The following is a 21,331-nucleotide window of genomic DNA, read 5'->3' as shown; positions in this document are numbered from 1 at the left end:
TTCTTAAGAATAAACAGGATGTTTTAGTCATTGTGCCTTAATGCTCTGTTCTGATTGGCTCTTCTGCATTGTGCTACAAACACTAAAACACTCTATATAGCTTTTTTGTGAATTGTTATCCAATATCTTCCTTTTTTGCTATTTTTTTTGTGTAGTGTGGACTGAAGTGTACACTTTAAAACTTTTAACAGAATTTCATGTTTCTTCAACCTCTTTATTAAATCTTTATTCTTTTTACTCTTACAAGGATATTCAACTTTAATGGGACATATATTTAACTAGTACTCTTTCAAAACCAGTGAGTCATGTGTTTCTTCTATAATGAATGTAGGATTTGATCAATGTTTAACAAATGGCTCTGAAATAAAGCAAATGCTATGAAATCCAAATTTGGTAGAATCCAAATGGGCACACCCACACCTTCAAACAGTCGCTTCCTTTTCCTTCCTCTCCATGTGTGAAGAAAGGGTGTGGTGTGTGTGTGCATGTATATATGTGTGGGTAGGTATTGGACCTGTGGGTAGGTATTTGAATGTTCAGGTACACTCTTTGGTACTGTTGGCAGTTAGCACATTTGGATTAAGAACAATAGTGAAGGGTTAAACTGGTTCCATCCAGCTGCAGCTGCTGCCAAATGCTTGGTTTGATGCCTGCAGAGCTGCTGTTTACCAGTGTTGCCAACACCGCGGGCTGCTTGAAAACCATGCTTCTTCATTTTCTAGGCCAGGAGGTTAATTCATTTATACATTCATTTCTGAGACAGCGCTTATTAATCAACAGAAAAGAAAATAAAGTACTTACAGATGTCCTGCACAAACAGAATCATTCACTGCTCTTACAGACCAACTTTATATCAAGTGTGGTTTATTAATTAGATTAATTTATTTGTTAAATACATTATATTTAGCTTTAGGTAGCTTTCACACCTACAATGGTCTGGTTTCATTTTTCTGATGGTTATAACCAACCACAGGAGGTTGTGGTCGGCTTCCGTCAAACTTTAAATAATAAAACAAGAAATATAACCAGTGTTGTGCTGAAATTTGATGCTCCTTTAGCATCCATGAGTACCACACTGCAGTACGAGTGCGACAGATTCTGCTCACAATTGCTGTATCTACTGTGACTGTAGATTAACCTTTATTTATAAACATAAATAAAAACAATCCAAAAGTAACTTGTGCTGCTGTGTGATGTGTGTGCACTGTCAGAAGCAGCACTCATTTAGGATACTGCATAGTCCACGTCATGACTTAACCACCACTCAGGAGGCCCAGTCTTATCATAATACAGTGGCTTACAAACATATTCCTACCTTTTTAACTTTTCTTTTCTTCTTTCATTTTTACATCCACAAACTTAAATGTATTTTATTGAGATTTTATGTGCTCATAACCTTTAGCACACCATACCCACTGTGAAGCTGGTGAAGGTGGTGGTGGCAGCATCATGCTGTGGGAATGCTTTTCTTCAGCAGGGACAGGAAAGCTGGTCAAAGTTAATGTTAATTACAGGGCTATCCTAAAAGAAATCCTGTTGGAGGCTGCAAAAACTTAGATTGACCTTCCAGCAAGACAATGACCCTAAACATGCAGCCAGAGCTACAGTGGGGAATGGTTTAGATCAAACAATATTCATGTGGTATTCAGTATTCATAAATCAAATGGAGCATCTGCATCTCAGCCTCAGATGTGCAAAGCTGGTGGAGACATACCCCAAAGACTTGCAGCTATAATTGTAGCGAAAGGTGTCTCTACTAACAAGAATACTTTTTGCACTTTTCAGATTTTTCTTTAATTAAACTTTTGAAAAGTATGTATCATTTTTGTTCCCCTTCACAATTATGTGCTACTTTTGTGTTTTTCTATGACACTCATTAATATACATTTAAAATTGTGGTTGTAAGTTCACAAAATGCAAAAACTGCACTATTAGTCAGTTGTAATTATGAGGCAGTGGAAATGTGACAGTTCTAATGTTGAGATATAATTCTGGTCTTTGAATTGAAATGGGAACTGCTTCAGAAACTGCCTCTAGCAGGAGGCATATCAGTGTACACATACACCACAAATAAAGCTTATCAAGTGACCCTTTCCTCTTCCTGAATAGTCAACTTGGTTAAATATGTCTTTCTGCTGATGGACTGCTGCCCATATAGTGCTATAGTGTTGTATAATTCTCAAATTAATATTAGTTTAGCATTTAGTTTAAACAATGAATTTATTCCAATTCCAATTCTTACAGAGCTCTAAGTGTAATCAGTTCCTGTTTACAAACACACTTATTTATAGGAGCTGATAATGAAAGAAAGGCAAAGTTCTCATAGTTCTTGGTTCCTGAGGGTTTAGCTTTGATCTTGACTGCAGTGTGCAGTGCAGAACTCTCTAGCGTAAAGAAAAATGAAAGAAGGCCGTACTTTATGCAGTGTTTTCTGAACTGCTTAGATTCTGAAGGCAGGGAATCATGTGAACATTGTGGTCAGTCAAGCTGGGGGACTGGGACGATATAATGATGCTGACTGTATGAGTAAATTTGAATAGAGCCTTCTCTGCTTTCAGTTATTGTTTCTTTTTATACCTCTGTCTTCCCTTCTTTCTTCCCTTCTTTTTTTCCTCTCGGTATGTGGTTGCACCCTTGGGCGAGTTGAGTAGTTCCCGTTTCAGTGAGACACCTTCGTCATGACCTCACCTGAGCTCAGCTGTCATGACTCTTATGTGATGCAGGGTGAGACAGGCCTTTAGGGGCTATCTTAGTAAAACGTAATGTCAGTCAAACTAGTAATATGTTTATGATCTGATGTCTTTGTTTTTTGGGATGCACCAATAAGTTATGGTGTAAGGAGACAAGAAATAGATTAAAATTCACTTGCATTTTACACATAATTAGGGATGTCTTTATGCATAGCCAAAGGTAAAATAAACCCAGCCCACTAGAGAAAGCTTTAGTCAAAGCAAATTTACAATCAGAGTTTCGCAATCAGTAAAATGTAAACGTAAACTGAGTGTTGGTTCATGAATAGAAGAAGCCTTGTTTAATTTCCTCACACTTTGGTGTAATCAGCTGCACCAAGATGCCAAGTTATGATAACGAATAAGAAAGAGGAAAGATCAGTGAGTAGCATTGGTGGTACAGTTTCATATGGTGATGAACTGTTTTAAATATGTTCCTTAATCAAATAGCAAAATATGTCCTCTTTGTTTTGCATACTGTGGAGCTGCGTAATATGATATTTATTTGCAGAAATACTTTATTTTTTCTGAAAAAGAAAAAAAAACTCATACTGATAGTTCTGCAAATGTGTTCCTTAATTAAAACCATAGCACATTTATCAGCTGATCATGTTTTACTGTAACTGCAGTGACTGTTACAGCGGTAGGTAATTTTCTCTAGTTTGTTGAGCTTTGTGTCTTCAGGCTTCATCAGTGGTGTGAAGTCGTGCTCAGGCTGGTGCCTCCTCGTTAAAGTTATTCTCATGCGTAGAAGTGCAATGAAAACCAGATGGGGAAAGGTTATAGTCCATGTTTTGGGGGGCACACAAAGACATTTTTGTTGATGGGAGTGGAACTGGTAGTGGGATAATGAGAGATTTTAGTGCTGGTCCATGTTCAGGACTCTACTGGAAAGTTTGCGCTGGCGTGTTTGGAGACTATAATAGATCAGAGTTTCCATGGCATTCATGGCTTTTTCAAACCAAAGCTGGCCAAAGAGCTATGAGCCAGTCCCTCTCTCTTTCTCTTTCTCTCTCTCTCTCTCTCTCTCTCTCTCTCTCTCTCTCAGTAAATCAGAAAAAGATTTTGGGCAAGAGTACTAATACACACTGTGCTATATAACTCACACACACACACACGCACGCACACATTAAAAGAGGTTCCCATTTGGCATTTGCTTGTGGTTGGTGGTTGAAATTAGAGGAAGCAGGGAATGAAGGGAATGACTCATTTGGTCTGTTATATAACTTTCATTCACTTTCTTACTCTAAAGATAAAAGTATCCAGCCTGTTTCCACTTTTCAAACGGCTTCTCGAAGGATCCAGGTGAAGATTAGAGCAGCATTGAGTAAATCCTTTACTTTGTTTGTATGATCTGCAACAGGTTAGTTCAGTTGGAGAGCAGCTTCTTCAGTATAACTTTAGTATAACTTCCTCACAGACATCACTGATGCCAGCTTAACAATAGTCTTAAAGAGTCTGAGTTGCAAAATATTAGAAGTACTGTAGTTTATTTAGTTTCATTTAGTTCTGCACAGTATATAGTCTAAGCGTAAAAATCATACTGCAGAATGTGCAGTGTCAAAGTATCTAGTAACTTTCTACTCTTGATTTAAAATAATAAATGGCACTGGTCTTATGTAGGGGTGTCAGACCTGTCCATATTTGGCTGTTCTGGCTGCAGGTTTTCATTCAAGCAAGATATGTGTTTTTTAAGACTGACCAGTTGGTTAAGCATGTGGAATTAGGTTGTATACTGGTTGCTTAGAATCTGGAAAGATAACTGGTGGAATTCCTTTTTGTAATGTGGCAAATTATATGTACTGCAGAGACAATATATATTGCAGTGTCACAGTTTTTTTGTTCAATATTGTGCAGCCCATTCAGTATTTCTAAATCTCATTTCAGTAAGCTAGAAGAGTTTTAAATCAATAAGAAACAAGGTAAAATGGCATTAATTTAGTTGTAAAAATTTAAATATTGTTTCTGTATTTAATCCAAGTGTCCAAAAGTGTTGAATCAAGGAAGAAGCAATTTAAGGTGAAATTACTTTACTTTATTCAAAAATATGTTTAACCACCATCCATAATACACATACAGACAATGGACAGCAATTTGTACATAACATTATTTGCTGTTGAACATTAAAAAAATCACAATTTTAAAATTGAGGCTCAAGTCGAATAGTTGAAACCCTAAAGTAATGCCTGTTTTTTATTTTATTTTTACATTAAACACACCATAGCGAGAACAGGCAGAGCTCTTTTTAGTTCTCCAAGTACATGTTTAGCTGTTAAAGCTGTTTTTATTGATTGCATTTTTAAGACCTCCTGTAGTAGTAGCAGCAGTAAAGTCATTAAAGCAATGCTTTGTCATTTAACAGCCTAATCTCTATTTTTATATCTGAAATGTGTGATTGGTTAACCCAGACAGTAATTTTGATGTTTATTTTGGCTAAGAAAAGAACATAGGTTGATTGAACAAGTTTGAACACACTTACAGTAGAAGTCAGCGGGCAAGTGCTGACAGTTTCCCATTAGCTTCTGCTATAGATGACTTAAGTCAACAGTTGAAACGCATCATCTGTGTAACACAGATGCAGCAGACAGGGATTAGGTGTAATCACTGTAGTATTCGTATTTATACGGTTTCTTAAGGGATCCAGGTGAAGTGGAGAGCAGCATTCAGTTAATCCTTTACTTTATTTAAAACAAGATGCAACAAGTTTAGTAAAAGGTTTAGTTTTAGAGCAGTCTGCCCAGTATAACTGCATTTTAGCCTTTAAAATAATGAAAGCAGTAGTCTTCCTGAGTGGGGAGTGGAAAGCAAATCTAAAATGTGGCATCACAGTTTTCTTCTGTTTACAGTTACTTTCTGCAAAGCCAAATATATTTATTCTAAAAACAGAGTGTTCTGGTAAATTTTCCCTGGATTTTTTAATGCCATGTTGCATGTCTTTTTATGACAGCTTGGGTTGGTTACCTAAGCAATTGTGGTGCCACAAATGGTGCTGATACAAGAGCTACTGTGAACATGATGTTTTGAGGTATCAAAATGTTGAAATTAGTGATCAGCTCTTCATTCATGCATGCATTGTTAAACCAAAAAATGCTGAATTAGAGCTGAAGAGCGATAGCAAGCTAAAAGTGTACCTTTTCACATTTTCAGTGCAATTGCACATTCTCTCCAGAGAGGTCTCTGAACCCTCAAAATTTATGTACTGTCAATAAAAATGCATTATTTTTTTGCTGGCTAGGCGTACAGCAAGGAACAGAAAAGACATTATTGGTCGGTTTCCCAGACAGGGATTAGACATAATCAGAGACTATATTCTCCATTTTAATGATAAATTTCCATTCAAAATATTGTATAGTCCAAGACTATACTCAATTCTTGTCTTGGAAATTGCCCCTAAAGGAACAGATTAGTATTTGGTAACCTAATGTCCATCTGCCACATTTAAAACATATGGTTGATTAACATAGACATAAGTTTAGGTTAGCTTTTTCTTTTGAAGTCTTGTATTTGCATAATTGTGCAATTGTGCTTACATTAATGACATATATCACCTATGGAACTTCTGCAGAACTTTTTATCCACATTTTTTTAGGATCAAAAGTTTGAGCTAGTAATTAACCCTTATATTGTCTTTTTTTTTGATGTTTTACTCGCTCACTCACGTGGCTGTGCCATGTGGCCTGTAGCGTGAGAGTAGCTTTGCTCTTCTCCAGTTCTAAACCACACACCATTTGGTGCTGCTCCAGCCTACTAATGGAACAGGCACAAATACACACACACTTACACACAGCCTCCAGCCCTGACTAAACTAGTGGCAGCTGTATAGAGGCAGAGAGGCCTGTGCAAAGCTGAGATGAGAGGAGCGAGCTGCAGTGGAATCTGTGTGTGTTTATTCCCTGGAAAAGCCTGTCGAAGACTGTTTATGGTTTGCGTAGGAAAGCCCACGGTCCGTTATGAAATGATAGACTGGGCCTCACACGAAAAACACTAGCTGTATATGGTGGAGTGAAGGAGAGAATGAGTCACCCGCTCCTGCAGTGGGTTTTACTACAGCCGTGCCACGCTGGCCATTTCTTTTCACTGCTAGATTTACACTAGTACTGTACAATAGTATTCAGACACATGCTTCTTTATTGCTTTTTTTCCTAAATCAAGGGGATTAAAGAGTTTATCCTGTTTTTGTTGGAGGACATGTCTGTGTTGTGCAGAGAAGACTTGATTTTAAAATATTGTAGTAAAGAAAATTAATCAAAACCAAGAATCCGAAGCTCTAACCAATGTTAAATTCTGTTAATACGGTCCTGATTATCTTGAGTTCCCTTAAGAAACATATTTCCACATGTGTAGTAGTCACATGATTAGCTCAGTTTGCAACATGTAGGTGAACACAATCATAGAGCAACTATAAAATGTTATTTAAGCTGTTTATACTATTAAAAATCATTCATTAATCCTATTCAAAGCCACATTAATTCAGTAACTTGTGATATTGATTTGAGGTCATTCAGCTTCATGCCACTCTAGTCTACACCGGGCTTTAGGCAAGGTGCCAATATGTTTATCATGATTATCAACTCCATAGTGTCCTATTCTATTGGCAGTTCTTCTCTACAGGGAACAGACAAGCTGTGGGTGCATATTTGCACATCTTTGTTAGCAGTTTAAAGTACCTTACCACAACTTGTCCACAAACATTTGGACAAAAAATATTTGAGTAATAATTGGTTTAGTTATTAACTTGACATAGAGTTGTATTATTAATATACAAGCTCCATAACTCTTATTCAAGGCACTGAGGTAGAACCAGACGAGAGTCAAATCATGTGAATTATGCAAAAGTCCATGTGGTCAGCTTTGCCTAAGGGTAAATCTGACTGGTATCTCCTCACATGGCAATGAATCAGACCAAGAGGGAAGAAAATCTGCTGGATTTGGTGCAGTCTTGCATACAGTACACACCCTTATCTCCAGACCACACCCTTGTACTGTATACACATCACGAGCCAACCACAAGAATCTGGTGAATTATTATGGGGCGGTTTAATACCATAATAACTGCATTTATTCAACTTCTGTCCTCCAAGGGTTGAGAATCTCCTTGCAGGCAGGCAGGGCTGGTGTGCTGTGGTCTTCCATATGTAAACTTGTAAAGTAAACAGCATTTTTTGTGGTTGTATTCTATTTAGACCATCTGAAAGTTATAGCCCCCTCTCACAATGTGTGAACATTATGTGAGACGTAGACCAGCAGAATTAAAGCCTTTCAAATTACAACAGATGTTTATACAGAGATTCATTGTTCGCTTTCACTTCACAGAAAAGTTGAGACTTTCTTAGGTTGGAGGTGAAATATTACTAACTCATACACTCTTTTTACCTAGTGCTCACGACTGGATGTGTCATTAATAAATATCTACAGTGCGGTGTGGAATGTTTTAGACTTATAAACATGGTGTTTAAAACTCTCAGTTTTGTACTGTACACATAAATGCATTTAAAATACAGTAACAAGCAATTTACTGAAGGTATTGCTGTAAGCTTAAGACTTGATTCCAGATTTCCCATTTACAATATTGAGGACATGACCTCAATCATTTTGGCCGACTTCAATATTGGCAATTATGTTTACTTAGTGTGGAGAGCCCAATAACATGAAGGAGTTAGTATGTCGACTAAAAACAGTGTTTTTATTTATCTTTTTATTTATTTGTAGGATATTCAAGCATGTTTTTTATTTTAATTTTAAATATACTTTTAATCATTTTTGTTTAAAGTAATGTATAAATGCATTATTATGCAATTATCAGTGTGAATGAATGATGCTAAAAAGATGAAAAATCATTTTAATTACCTTGTGTATTGTGTATTTTTCTTTCGTGACACGCCTATCCCCAGTCAGCACTTAGATGTGATAAATCCCGTCTGCAGCTCACATTAAAAATAACATACTTAAACACTGATTTACCAAACCAGGTGTTGATATGATGCTAACTGTAATTAATTATAGACTCTCTTTATATGTTTTAATGAACACACCTGATGTGAAATTATTACTTTTTGTATAGATGTTACTTGTATTGTTTCTATTATTAGAATTTTACTGAGCAAATAAACTGCACATGATATTTCTGTAGCACAGAACGCTAGTGGTCTTTAACTGTATGGCTGTATGGATCCACATTTTAATAGCTGAAGGAGTTGAGAAACACTGACTTGCATTGGCCAATTACAGCTATTGTTTTTGTTTTTTATCATTCTCAAGAGAGCAGGCGTATGCATGTCTGTGCCAGCCAATGTTTCTCAGCACTGTTCCCGATGATATGGAGGACTGAACATTGTGCAATTTGTAGGAAGAACACTGTGTCTCCACTGCCAAAACTGTCAGTCTTTAAAGACTTCGCAGGAAATATCCCACCTACAGTTTTAACAGAAAGGTGGGGCATTTGTCATTCTTTTTTTGTGAAAACCACTGCATTATGTTGGTATTTTAAACATGAGTATTTTACAATTTTAAATAAAAATCAAGCTTGTAATGTGGGAGATCCAAAACATTTATTTTAGGGACATCCTGTTTAGTGAAAGACTCTTGTTTTAGCAGCTAATATTCAGCAACTGGAATCATTTGGCTGAAAAATAATTTGACAAATAAAGCACTTTCAGTGTTTTGCCAAATAAGTGATGAGACAGAGTAATTCATAACAAACAATTACCTTTTGATGATGGGATCAATACACAACCAGATGGGATGATGATATTCATTATTCACTTTTTGAATTGCAGTTTTGTAATTGCCAAGAAAATTTATTTAGGCTATTTAATTTATACAGTGGTGAAAAATGGCAAAACCATGAACATCTTCGAAAAAAACATAACAGGTATTTGGCTTTTGGCTCAGTGTATAGTTCTGTTTAATTACTGACAAAAATATTAATTTTGGTCCATCCCAACTGTGAATATGCATCTCAATTCTGTGAATGACTTGTTCCTCAGCAGTTTGCGCTGCATGGCTACTTCTCAGAGTGATTTCAGTTTTGTATATAATTCTGTCAGTTCCTGCAGCATATTGTTAGTAATGTTTTTGGCAGCTTAGATAAAAATCTCACACTTGCCCTCACTGAGTTTACATACCATAAAGAGTTTCCTCAGCAAGTATGATTCAGAGATACACAGAGGATAAAAGGAAACTGTGAACGGCCCATTAATTTAGACTTGTGCTTGTAGATCAACTCTCCCGTGCATATATATATATAGCAAAATTAGAGAAACTGACTCAGAAACTGAAGTGGTTTCTTATTTTTTTCCAGAGCTGTATATAATGTGACGTATTGAACAATAGTTCTACCATATTATCATATAGTCATAGCTTAAGCCATTGTCAAAGGAAAAAAAGTAGGAAATAAATCACGTTGCTACACTACAGACAGAATGGCTAATTTGGTTTAAATAGAGCACAGTGGAGCACACGAAAACTTCACACTGCTGAAAATGGTTTGCTTAGTAGTAGGATTATTTATATAAGTTTGTAGTCATATAGTCATATATTATAAAAGTGGATACTGGGCACTGGTTGAAATACAAAATACGGAGTGTTCATGATGTTCATGACTCTTAAAATGGTGTCTCCAACCAAACGAGCCAATCAGCTTTTTAGTTACACTGCCAGCCCATCAACCCTCCTCCACAACATAACAAACAAGGTGATTGGCTGGTTTTGTTAAAGGGCTGGACAGATTCCATTACCAATGCCACCCTCTCATATTGGAGATCTGCACAAGTGCAGTAGCCAGAACAAGCTGAAAAATGTATATTTGTGCGCATTATTGGGCCGAACACTATAGAAACTATTCATTTCACTATGACAATTACTGCCAGGTAGCATCGCAAATATGGCAGCCAAGTGAACAGACTTTTCTGGATCAGGACTTTGGCCCCTATAGCCAACAGCACTAAGCGCATGTGTACAGGCAAAAAAATGCCCAAAATTCGATCTCACTGTACATTATAGTACATTATACACTGCCCATGTATTGGTTATGCATCCAATTTAGGACTACACACATCTGATTTAAAAATATTTTTTTAATGTGCACACAACCCTGAAAAAATCAGGTCTGTGTCACACTAGGTTAAAAAAAGTAGGGCAAAAAGGTGAGCCACTAGAACCTGTGTAAACATTTGCGTTCTTGCTGTTGTGAAAAGTCGTTACTTGTGCAGGCAGGAATCTGCCTGTGTGTGTCTGGTGTTTAGTGCTGACTTTGACAAGTGTAAAAGTGCAGTTTTTGTGCTGTAATTGCTTGTCGGGGGAAGTAATATATGACTTGAATGTAAGGAATGTTGCCGTAAACAAGACACAGGTGCTGCCATATGTCTCTATGTCTCTCAGCAATGTATGCCTGTGTCTGTAATTAGGAGTTTCTCTGAATGGTTTACAAACGTGAGAAGGTTGATATTTGAGTTGATGTATGTATGACTTGTTTAAAAGTTTTTCCAGGCATTTATGTTTTTCTTATGGACTGAACCACACAAAAGCGTGTGATTGATAGTAGATGTAGTGTGTAGATTTATGTGCTGTGATTTAACATAGTTGTAGTATGTTAGATTTATGTGCTGTTGGCTGTAGGATTGTTCCACAGCCTATAGCATAGGTCGGCAATAGGCGGCCCGCGGGCCAGATGCGGCCCGCAAGCAAGAAACATCTGGCCCGTGAGGTTGAACTATAATGAAAAAAAAAATCGGACTGTCCGTCTCAAAAATGCTCTTTATTTAGAAACTTAATTTTCCAAAACAGAAAAATTTATTAAAGATTTTTTGATAGAGCCATGGGCTGTTAGATAACTGCTAGCTTCTTTATTCTGTTTTTTTTTTTTTTATTTGTTTGTTATCTTTTATTTAACAAACAGGTATATCATTAATAGCGCCCCCAATGGTCGGTCCACAGATTTCACCCACATCAGCCCACTTGAATGTCTGCTTGTCATTTTAAGAGCGCCCTCCCGCCACCGCTCCCGCCAACCCCCCCACCCCCCCCCACCCCCCCCCACCCCCCCCCCCCCCCCCCCCCCCCCCCAAGTGCTTGTGGCCCGCCATGTAATGGCTTGGAAAAAATCTGGCCCGCGGCCAAACTTAATTGCCGACCCCTGGTCTATAGGATCAGTGGTTGAGTGGTTGTTGGGGAAACCCCATTCCTGGTCTGCTCCTTAAAGACGTCTGAGCGGTCAGGATTTCCATTTCCACCTATGAAGCTGAGCCCCCGTTGTCATGGCCACCCAACAGCAAACCTTCTGGGTTTATTTTTTCTTTTCCTCTTTTAGGGGGGGTTCCATTTTTGTCCCAGAGACGGACTAAGATAGAAGTGAGTCACCGGGTGCAGGCTGAACGGACACATTCCTGCCCCCTCCCCTCTCTCTCTTCCCCCCTCACTCTCTTTCCTCAATCCTAAAGTGCTCCCCCTCCCTAACCTGCTGTAAAAGTGAACAATAAACTTTAGTACAATTTGTTTTTTGGGTGAAAGCATTTAAATTCAATGAAAATATTAATAAATAAATAAGTCAAATTTAAATAAATACCCATTAACAAAACACACCAGTAAAACGTTGTTGGAACTGAATAATTAATAAATATTAAAAATATATGTAACTGAATACACTATTGGAGTAAAAGAATACTTTTTTTTTAGCAAACTCTACAATTAAAAGAAGCCTCTAGTCTAAAGATAAGATCTGTGTTTGGGCATGGAAGTATACAGGTTCTGTATGGCATCCTGTGGCACATTTGCCCAAAGTGTTGCACCTGAGCCTGTAGATCCTGCACACTTTAATTTACTGGAGCTGGTGTCCCAGTAGGTTCCATAAATTTGTGATAAATCTGGTGACCATGCAGACCAAGTGTTGAAGTCTTGAAGAAATTCCTAGGAAGCCATTTATATATGTGGGTGCACATTATCTTACTGATAATAAATGCCAGTTGAAAGCCCTGCCATGAGAATGAAAAACATCCATCTTTTGTATTACTACCAGGGGTGACCATGTGGTCCATGGCTCCCTGATCATCAAACCAGAGGTTGTAGCAGTAGTTTGTTGCTCCACACCAAAGGCAGGATTGAAGAGACTTTTCACCACGAGGCCTCCATACGCGAACCCAATCATTGTTTGATCCCAAACACAATCTTGATTCCTCACTAAAGGCGATATGTTTCCTGGTTATAGCTGTCCAGGATTCTTGGTAATGACACGATTGCAAAGTTGATTGTTGATATGATTTCCTAGATTGCAGGCAAATAGTTGAAATGCCCATCCTGCTTTCCTCAGTCCAACGCTTCACCCCTTTTAAAGTCTTTGTCATCTGAGCAGAATGTCTTTGAGTGTCTCAGAGAGGAAAGAACAGCAGTAGAGGCACTTTTACCAAAAGGTTTACTCCCCGAAAGTAGCCTACAAAAACATGTTTTTTTATGAACAGTCCAGTCAAAACTCCTCCTTTCTACAAAACATTCATTTAACCATATAATGAAATACATGTGATCCTCACAAAGAGCACAAGCCCAACAAACACCCTTAGATTTGTACCAGAAACACCAAGACTCGTAACTCTTTTATTGCCCATGCCTTTGTGCCAATAACCAAGCACTTAGTCTGAGGAATTCTTTGCCTTGCTTTACTTCTCAACCTGCTCGTACCTCATGTTAAACCCCTGTCAGGGGTTCTCCTTCTGCTTTTTGGTTCTACTTTTAGTCCATCATGGACTTTTTGTTCTGTAATCCAAACGTAAGCATGGTTAGTTGTTCCGCACCTCAATTCCCGGTGGTCTTTCCATTAGTCACTCTGCTGACGTGTAATCCTGTTCGGTTTGGTAAACGATCTTCCTTTTTCTTTTTTTTTTGGAAAAAAAGTAATGAAGAAATGGAATTATTCTGAGAGATCCAGGGAAGACGGTACATGCACTGCAAACTCAAACCAAAGCTTTTTAGAGATGATAGATATCCCATTCAACTACAGCAAGCTCCGTCTTGCACTGAACATCAGAATGGTATTTACACACAGACGAGACCTTTACACAGCCGCCTCTCTGGAATTAGCCCATGTCCTCCTATTGTCTGGAAAAAGGCTCATAAAGGCGCTTCCTAAGGGGAGATCCTGGAGATACTTAGAACAAAACAAACAGTAAAACTTAGATTTTTGTGTTTATGGCACAAGAAAGAAAACAATTATAATGATGATGTAAAATAAAGCAGCAGCTACTATAAATATCCAAACTCCATGTACTAAACAAATAGCTCAAAATACTGTGGTATGAATCTAGTGATCTTTATATTTTATAAAATAGTACTAAATGAATACATGAACCTTAAGTTTAATTATTAGCTCAATGCACATTTAACTTTTTTTATTCTGATTGGGGTCTCATTGAATACTTTGCTGTTTATTTTCCTTATGCTCTACATGAAACAGAATTAATCACTATATGTTTAAATGTTGGTGGACACCTCTTGTAATAAATGAATGCATTTGGATGTCTAGTTTTTACATCTGTTTTCAAACCTGCAGAATTTGGGTTGATTCCTGTTACTGATCTGGAATTATTCAGTGAAGTAGAGAGAAAATAGAATGTGAATAACCTATTTTACTGCAGAAAAACAGGGTTTTGTATCACCTACACCTGTAGCCCGTATATGGGCCAAGGAACTTTAAAGGGTTAACCCCAAGGGATAATTTTGTTTTCCATGATTTGATGTTTAAAGCTTTAAGAAACATGGCAACAGTATCACTTCACAGTAAGTGCCTCTGGTCTGTAGACAACACTCAACATTTGTTTGCTTGCTTTTCAAGTGAAATCTGCCATGTGTAGCACAGGTTTTAGCAGACATTTGTTGATGCAGGTAATCAATATTGTTCTTTTAGTTTCTCTTATCTCACCGCAACTCTGCGCACTTATCTATAGATCTTGCAGTGTAAAGAGAAGATAAGTTCTTCAGCAGAACTGTATTTACACTGTGATCTACTGTCGCCCTGTTTGAGGTAATCCTATTTGGTGCCAGATTTCAAGTACACTACTTAACCAAAGTGACCATGTCCAAGAAGTACTGGAAAGGTAATGTTGCTGATACTATTATCTGTTTTTCTACTTTTACCTACCAAAGGGAGAGGAAATCTTTCAAAAGATGGTCAACATGCAGGTGCCTGGTTTTCAATGTGTCAGTTTTAAATCTTAAATCATTAAAGTAGAAATGGAAACTGATAGGATATTCAGATCTAGGAATTTAGTAATGCTACCTACTTCCAAGAACTCAGAAAAAGGTAGTAAAACTGGATTGTTAACCTTATAAACTTTATTTTTAAGAGGAGCAGTACTTCATTATGTTTGATATTTTGTTTTGAGTTTTGTCCCCCTCAACTGCAGGAGTGCCCTAACAGCACGGCATCCCATTTTCTCTACTGGAAAGGGCACCCATTGGGTCATTGTCTAGTAGGGGTGGCATAGAAGCCACTTTATTACAGCATTCTTTTAGCTAGAAGGGCAGAAGACCACAAATAGTTGGAACACATTACATTTTCTTGATCTACATAATTATTATTATCATGTATTGCAAGATGGGCACCTTAGCACTCGCTTTTGTACCATTAGCCAGTAGATAGGCAGACAAAAGCACCCCTTTGAGTCCACCAGTGGTCCAGACCAAAGTACCAAAATTTGTTCTTAAAAAAAATAAAAAGTAGTCTCTTTACAGATCAACCAAACCATAGTCTGGTTCGCAGTTTTTGGGGTATTTAAGACTTCAAAAGAAATTACAAAAAAGTTGAGGACGGCTATAGACACCCATTAAACAATAAATTTGACTGTAAATTAACTAACCTATAGATTAACCCTTATTCGTAAACGTTAATAAATTATATGGTAATCTGTTGCACTCAATTTGATGTGAGATATATATGCTGATTCTGTTAGAGAAAGACAGTTTGCCGAATTGACATGCCACCATCTGACTCGTGCACTTCTACAAACAACCAATCAATGTAGAGCCATGTAGGTGATATCAGGAAGTAGCTAAACTAATTGGACAAACAAGAAACATGAACTTGGGTTCAAAGTTTCTTTCAAGTATAGAAATAAATAAAGAATTCAGAGCTGTGAAAGTAGTAGAGTATTTAGTTTCTGCTGCAGTCTAACTGTTTCAAGTTTTAATAATTTGTACACCACACTGTTATCACTATTATAAGATCTCTGCACACATCTCACCAGGTTTGCACACTTAAGACTTGGAGACAACAGCCCAGGCAACAATTTTGCTGAGCACCAGTTTAGATGTGGAATGCCTGGACTGAGAAGAATGCAGTTTAATAGCGGCTCTGCTGTTCTTGGGAAGGTGTCAGGACATCATGACTAGAAAAGGAAGTTTTAGCTGTTTTCAAAACCCTTTTCCCTTCTGCTATTTAAAGAGATCTTACCTTCTTCTTTACTCCAAATTGAACATTATGTCAGAACTTGGCCTGTCACAATAATTACAATATCGTTCAATAAATGGACATGACCTCAGTCATTTTAATAATCGTGATATTCTCCATTGTGTTTGCACTTATAAAATGCACTTACATATATTGTGACTGTGGGCATGGCCACCGTGACCTGGAAACACAGACACAGGAAGTGAATTAACTTAAAGCGTATCTTTATTACGAAAAATGCCCTCCATCAACACTCAAAACTTAAAGAAACATAGTAATGGCCCAGTGCGGCCCAGTCGCTTAACCAAGAGTTTTTTTGTTTCGTTTGCCTCAACCTTCCTCTCACTGTCTCACAGCTGGGACCGACTGGGACTGCATGTCATTGTGTGTAGTGGACCCACTGTTCCCCTGCCTCCACAATTTTCAATATGTATATATGTGACTATAACCTACTTTGGTTGAAGCTGGGAACTTTTCGGGTTCCAACATTAGGTGTGTGAACAAGAATGGAAATTTTATTGTCTTTAAAAGGGTGTTAAAAAGTTTCTTTGTTATGATATTGTTGGTCTTAAATGCCAGCAATACCTTTATCGCAATAATTTCTGTGACAAAGTATTGTTCGCAAAAAATTGTTATCTTAATGGGCCTAGTGTGGGTTCTGTATCTTCAACAACCTATATAAATAGCTGTTAGCCAGTCATGCATGGTCTGCTGCTGTGGCTCTTAGCCTGGCTTATTTTTTACTTGCTGCGAGACTAATGGCATCACTGCAGGTGGTACTGGGTGTTCCACTCCACTTACTGAATGATCTCAGTGAAAGCTGTGCAAGGCTTCTGTGCAGCAGTGTAGTCGGTCTCTGTGAATGTAACAGGCCTCTTGATTACACTGTGGGTGAGGGGGTGAGGGACGGGGCTGTGCAGAACAAACTGTGTGTGTGGCCGAATATGTTGGAGGATGGATTTCTGGGAGTTACTATACTCTCTAAAGGCCATCAATCACTCACTCAGATGTATGAGACTCATTTAGTGCTCTTTGAAACCTGATCTGGAGCTGGATGGCAGGACCTCCAGGCTCACAATGCCGTCTGTTCAGAGGCCTGACTGGAGGATGTTTGCATGTTACTGTAACCACGATTATGAGTGTGTGTCCTGGTCCTTTGAATGTCCTGGCAAACATTTGTGTTTTATTGTCAGAGGATGAAGAGACAGAGTGATGGAGCTTCATGTTCTGGAAGCCATCTCTGCTCAGCTGGTTATCATTATAGAGACAGTGAGACCTGATACTCTGGGGGGCTGTGTTGTGTTTCAGAACCCAGCATCCTCCTGGCTCTGCTCCTACATCTAATTCAATCCCAGGCTGGTATTAAACTCCCCTCCTCCAGTCAGCCCCTATTTTACTGATTTGTTTACAGAGCTGGGTTTATGTACGTTCTGGTTTTCATTAGGACGTTGTATGGGTCTTTTTCCAGTGTTCAAAATGAGAAACTGCAATTGAACCCATATGTTTGAGTTCTGCTTGGTTCTTCATTTTGTTATGAAATATACTGTATGTATACAGTTCATTTTAAAGTATGCGTTTATGGTCAATGGCAGATTCGGTCAAGGCCAGATTCTGTCTTTTTTTTTTGAAGAACCTACTAAAACAGTCATTCATGTTTTTTGGCTGTAATGTGAATAGTCATTGTTTGCAATAAGAAATTAGTTATTAAGGGTAGGTCGAATCAGGCAGTATGATACACATCACAATATAGTTGTTGCAATTCAATATAAAATAGTAAAAAAAAAAAATTATGCAATCAGAACTTTAGGACCAGAGTACAACACTGCTGTCTTGTGGCCGGGTTTGAACACAACACATAATCAAAGACTGTCTGCTGCTGATATATACATTTATACTGTTAATTAAAAATGAGAATCTATACCGTTTTGCAAAACATGATAACTTTATATTTATACTTTTACACATTTAATACATTCACGCACACATTAGAGCCTATAATAACCAGGAATCTGTCAAAACTATAAATGAACCAATAATTAAACTGTCCTAAATAATTTTCCTAAATTAATTTTCTATTTGTATTGGTATTTTTTACCTGCTCTTAGCTGCTCTCTACATTTTGTGGTCTTTTCGAGAAGAATGAAATTGTTCATAACTATTCTCTTTTTCAATAACATGAGAGATCTTGCACATATATTTTGGTGCCTTATATGTTCAATTCCTAACTATTTAGCTTCCCTTTCCCCTGTGTGTGTCTGCAGGAACAGCAAGAAGGAGGCTGATCTGGAGGCAGCTTTGGCCAGACTGAAGGATCTGGAGGCTCTTCTAAACTCCAAGGATGCTTCTCTTACCACAGCACTGGGTGAGAAGAGGTCCCTGGAGGTTGAAGTTAGGGATCTGAAGGCCCAGCTGGCTAAGGTAGGAATTGTTATTCTATTTTATTTGCATAAGAACCCAAAATCTATTGCTTTCACTGTTGTTTTTTATTGTAGAGTTGATTAAATATTTGTATCATTAGGCTTGAAGGAAATAAGGACACATGGCATTTCTGGTATTCAGTTACCAATTGATTATATTATATAAAACTAACTAAAATCATCTGAGGGTAGCACCTTTATGTGAACAGGGCTGATTTTAAGATGCTAATGTCAATCTTTTAAGGAATGTGATTTGTGTGTTTGTGTATGTACAGCTGGAAGGCAGTCTGAATGATGCTAAGAAGCAGCTGCAGGACGAGATGCTGAGGAGAGTGGATGCGGAGAACCGCATTCAGACTCTTAAGGAGGAGCTGGAGTTCCAGAAGAACATCTACAATGAGGTCAGATTTTTGTATTTTTGTCTTTTGTATTTATCATTTTCTCTGAAAAATGAACCAATGGCCACAGGTCACATGTCAGTCTATTAATGTGTACATATAGTTTACTATGATTAATTGTTGGCTGGTTCTTGTGAGTTACTTTGGTCTAAACTTTTGCAATATCATGTAATATAAACTGTATGGTGTCCCGGCAGGAGCTGCGGGAGTCTAAGCGCCGCCATGAGTCTCGCATTGTGGAGATCGACTCCGGTAAGCAGCAGGAATTTGAGAGCAAGCTGGCGGACGCGCTGACCGAGCTCCGTGGGCAGCATGAGGAACAGCTACGTATTTATAAGGAGGAGATTGAGAAGACCTACAATGCCAAGGTAGCTGGAATATTTAATTCAGCTGGAATTTCAGATAATACCCAAGTTCTTCAGTTGTACTGGTAATTGTAGCTACAGACTGTACAAAAGGATGTGTGGTTGTTTGATCACTGGGCTGTTGTTGTCTTCTTCTAGCTGGAGAATGCTCGTCAGTCTGCGGACAGGAATAGTCATCTGGTGGGTGCGGCTCATGAGGAGCTGCAGCAGACACGCGTGCGGTTGGAGAGCATGTCTGCTCAGCTGTCTCAGCTCCAGAAACAGGTTAGTATAGTCGATGTACACCTGGCCATATCTATACCACAGTCCTATGGTCGTATTACACTTTTAATGGTAAAGAATGTAAGAATTGTTAATTATTGTCTTGTGTAAAATACCTTGTATCTGACTATATAGACTCTGTGTATCTGTTGCTGTGTTATATAGTTAATTTTGCTGTATTATTAATACTCCTCCAGTTTATATTTACCTGTGTGGATGATGTATTGCACATTATGCCCTGATCTCACTGAACTAATGAGTAAATGCTTTCCAGGAAAGAGCTGTATGTATGGATGACTTGCTCTGGATCTCCCCCTACAGTCAGTGCTTAGCTCAGTGGTCTTAAGAAAGAGAAGAACTTCCAGGGACTTTCTCTGTACATCCCCTGCTTTGGTCATAGCTATTTTTCAATATAAGACTGTTTGTAGCTCGGTAGCACCACCAACTGGAAACCCAAAGCAAATAAGCAGAGGCAAACAGCTCTTCTTTAACCCTCCAACATTACAGAATTCCAGAGAACACAGTTCCACTGATCCACAGCTCAATGCTTGGGGGATTTATACCTTTTAAGCTCATAACTCTATGCCAATAGGTTCCTGTTTTATCTTCTCTATAGAATCCTGTTCTATTGGCTACTAAGCTGTGTGCATTTGTACGTTTGTGTTAGCAATGGGTGCAGCTTTAAAGTATTTAAATGCGTTTAGTCCATGAAAATTTGAACATATAGTGTAGTTCCTCATTACCAAACTGTTGAGAACTTAAAAACTTTGTGCACCACTGATGTTTATCTGTCTGTCTGTGTCTGTCCTGTGTGTGTTAGCTGGCTGCGCGAGAGGCTAAAGTGCGAGAGCTGGAGGAGGCTCTGTCCCGAGAGAGGGATATGATGCGCCGGCGTCTGGATGAGAGGGAGAGAGAGATGTCGGACATGCGTCAGCGCATGCAGCAGCAGCTGGACGAGTACCAGGAGCTGCTGGACATCAAGCTGGCGCTGGACATGGAAATCAGTGCCTACAGGAAGCTGCTGGAGGGAGAGGAGGAGAGGTGAGATGACTGTAAACATAGTAAAGTTATATACATTTCTTTAGTGTATTAATATGTATTTGAATTTGTTCTAATTGTATAATGTGAAATTGTATAGTACTACGTTTGTAAAACTGCTCATCATTAACTTTCTATCACTTTCTACAGGCTGCGTCTCTCCCCCAGTCCTCCTCCTACTCGGGTGACCTCCGTCACTCGCACCTCAGGTTCAGGTACTCACACTCAGACCCGCGTAGCTCAGAGCAGCAGCAGCCGCACCTCCTCCGGCAGTGCCAAGAAACGCCGCCTCAACGATACGGACAGCGAGGCTTCCAGTGTAGCAGGAGGAATGGTCACTCGCACCCGCATCACTCAGCAAGCCTCAGCCAGCGGCCGCATCACCGTGGACGAGGTGGACCTGGAGGGCAAGTTCGTCCGCCTTAGCAACAAAGCTGATCAGGTAAGAAATAAAGAATGAAGATCAAGATATATCTTCAAAAGATGTACTGTGTTTAGTAAAGCAAAAATACTGTGCTCGGGTCCTTCAGACAAGGCCATCGTTTACAGGACAGTGGAAAACAAATGGTAAAGATGTAGACTACATATAATGCATTAAACAAGATCTTTTATACTAGGACTTATAACGATCTTGGGAAAAAAATATGTAGCAGTAGATTTTTTTTTTTTTCAGTATATATTGCAAATCTAA

At 38.5% G+C, this 21,331-nt stretch overlaps 1 protein-coding gene across 1 annotated transcript in view; it reads left to right on the top strand.

The window, feature by feature from the left end:
* lmna (lamin A) overlaps nucleotides 1–21,331 on the top strand; it is a 39,397-nt gene that overhangs the window by 12,822 nt on the left and 5,244 nt on the right. Inside the window, exons 4-9 of the mRNA XM_007249730.4 lie at nucleotides 18,423–18,579; nucleotides 18,854–18,979; nucleotides 19,174–19,344; nucleotides 19,480–19,605; nucleotides 20,423–20,643; nucleotides 20,791–21,082. Coding sequence (XP_007249792.3) covers nucleotides 18,423–18,579; nucleotides 18,854–18,979; nucleotides 19,174–19,344; nucleotides 19,480–19,605; nucleotides 20,423–20,643; nucleotides 20,791–21,082 — 1,093 coding nt within the window. The remainder of the gene's footprint in view (nucleotides 1–18,422; nucleotides 18,580–18,853; nucleotides 18,980–19,173; nucleotides 19,345–19,479; nucleotides 19,606–20,422; nucleotides 20,644–20,790; nucleotides 21,083–21,331) is intronic.

This window comes from Astyanax mexicanus, chromosome 6, assembly GCF_023375975.1.
Source record: "Astyanax mexicanus isolate ESR-SI-001 chromosome 6, AstMex3_surface, whole genome shotgun sequence".
NCBI lineage: Eukaryota > Metazoa > Chordata > Actinopteri > Characiformes > Acestrorhamphidae > Astyanax > Astyanax mexicanus.
The sequence above is the reverse complement of the archived record's forward strand: the minus strand, read 5'-3'. Positions and strand labels throughout refer to the sequence as shown.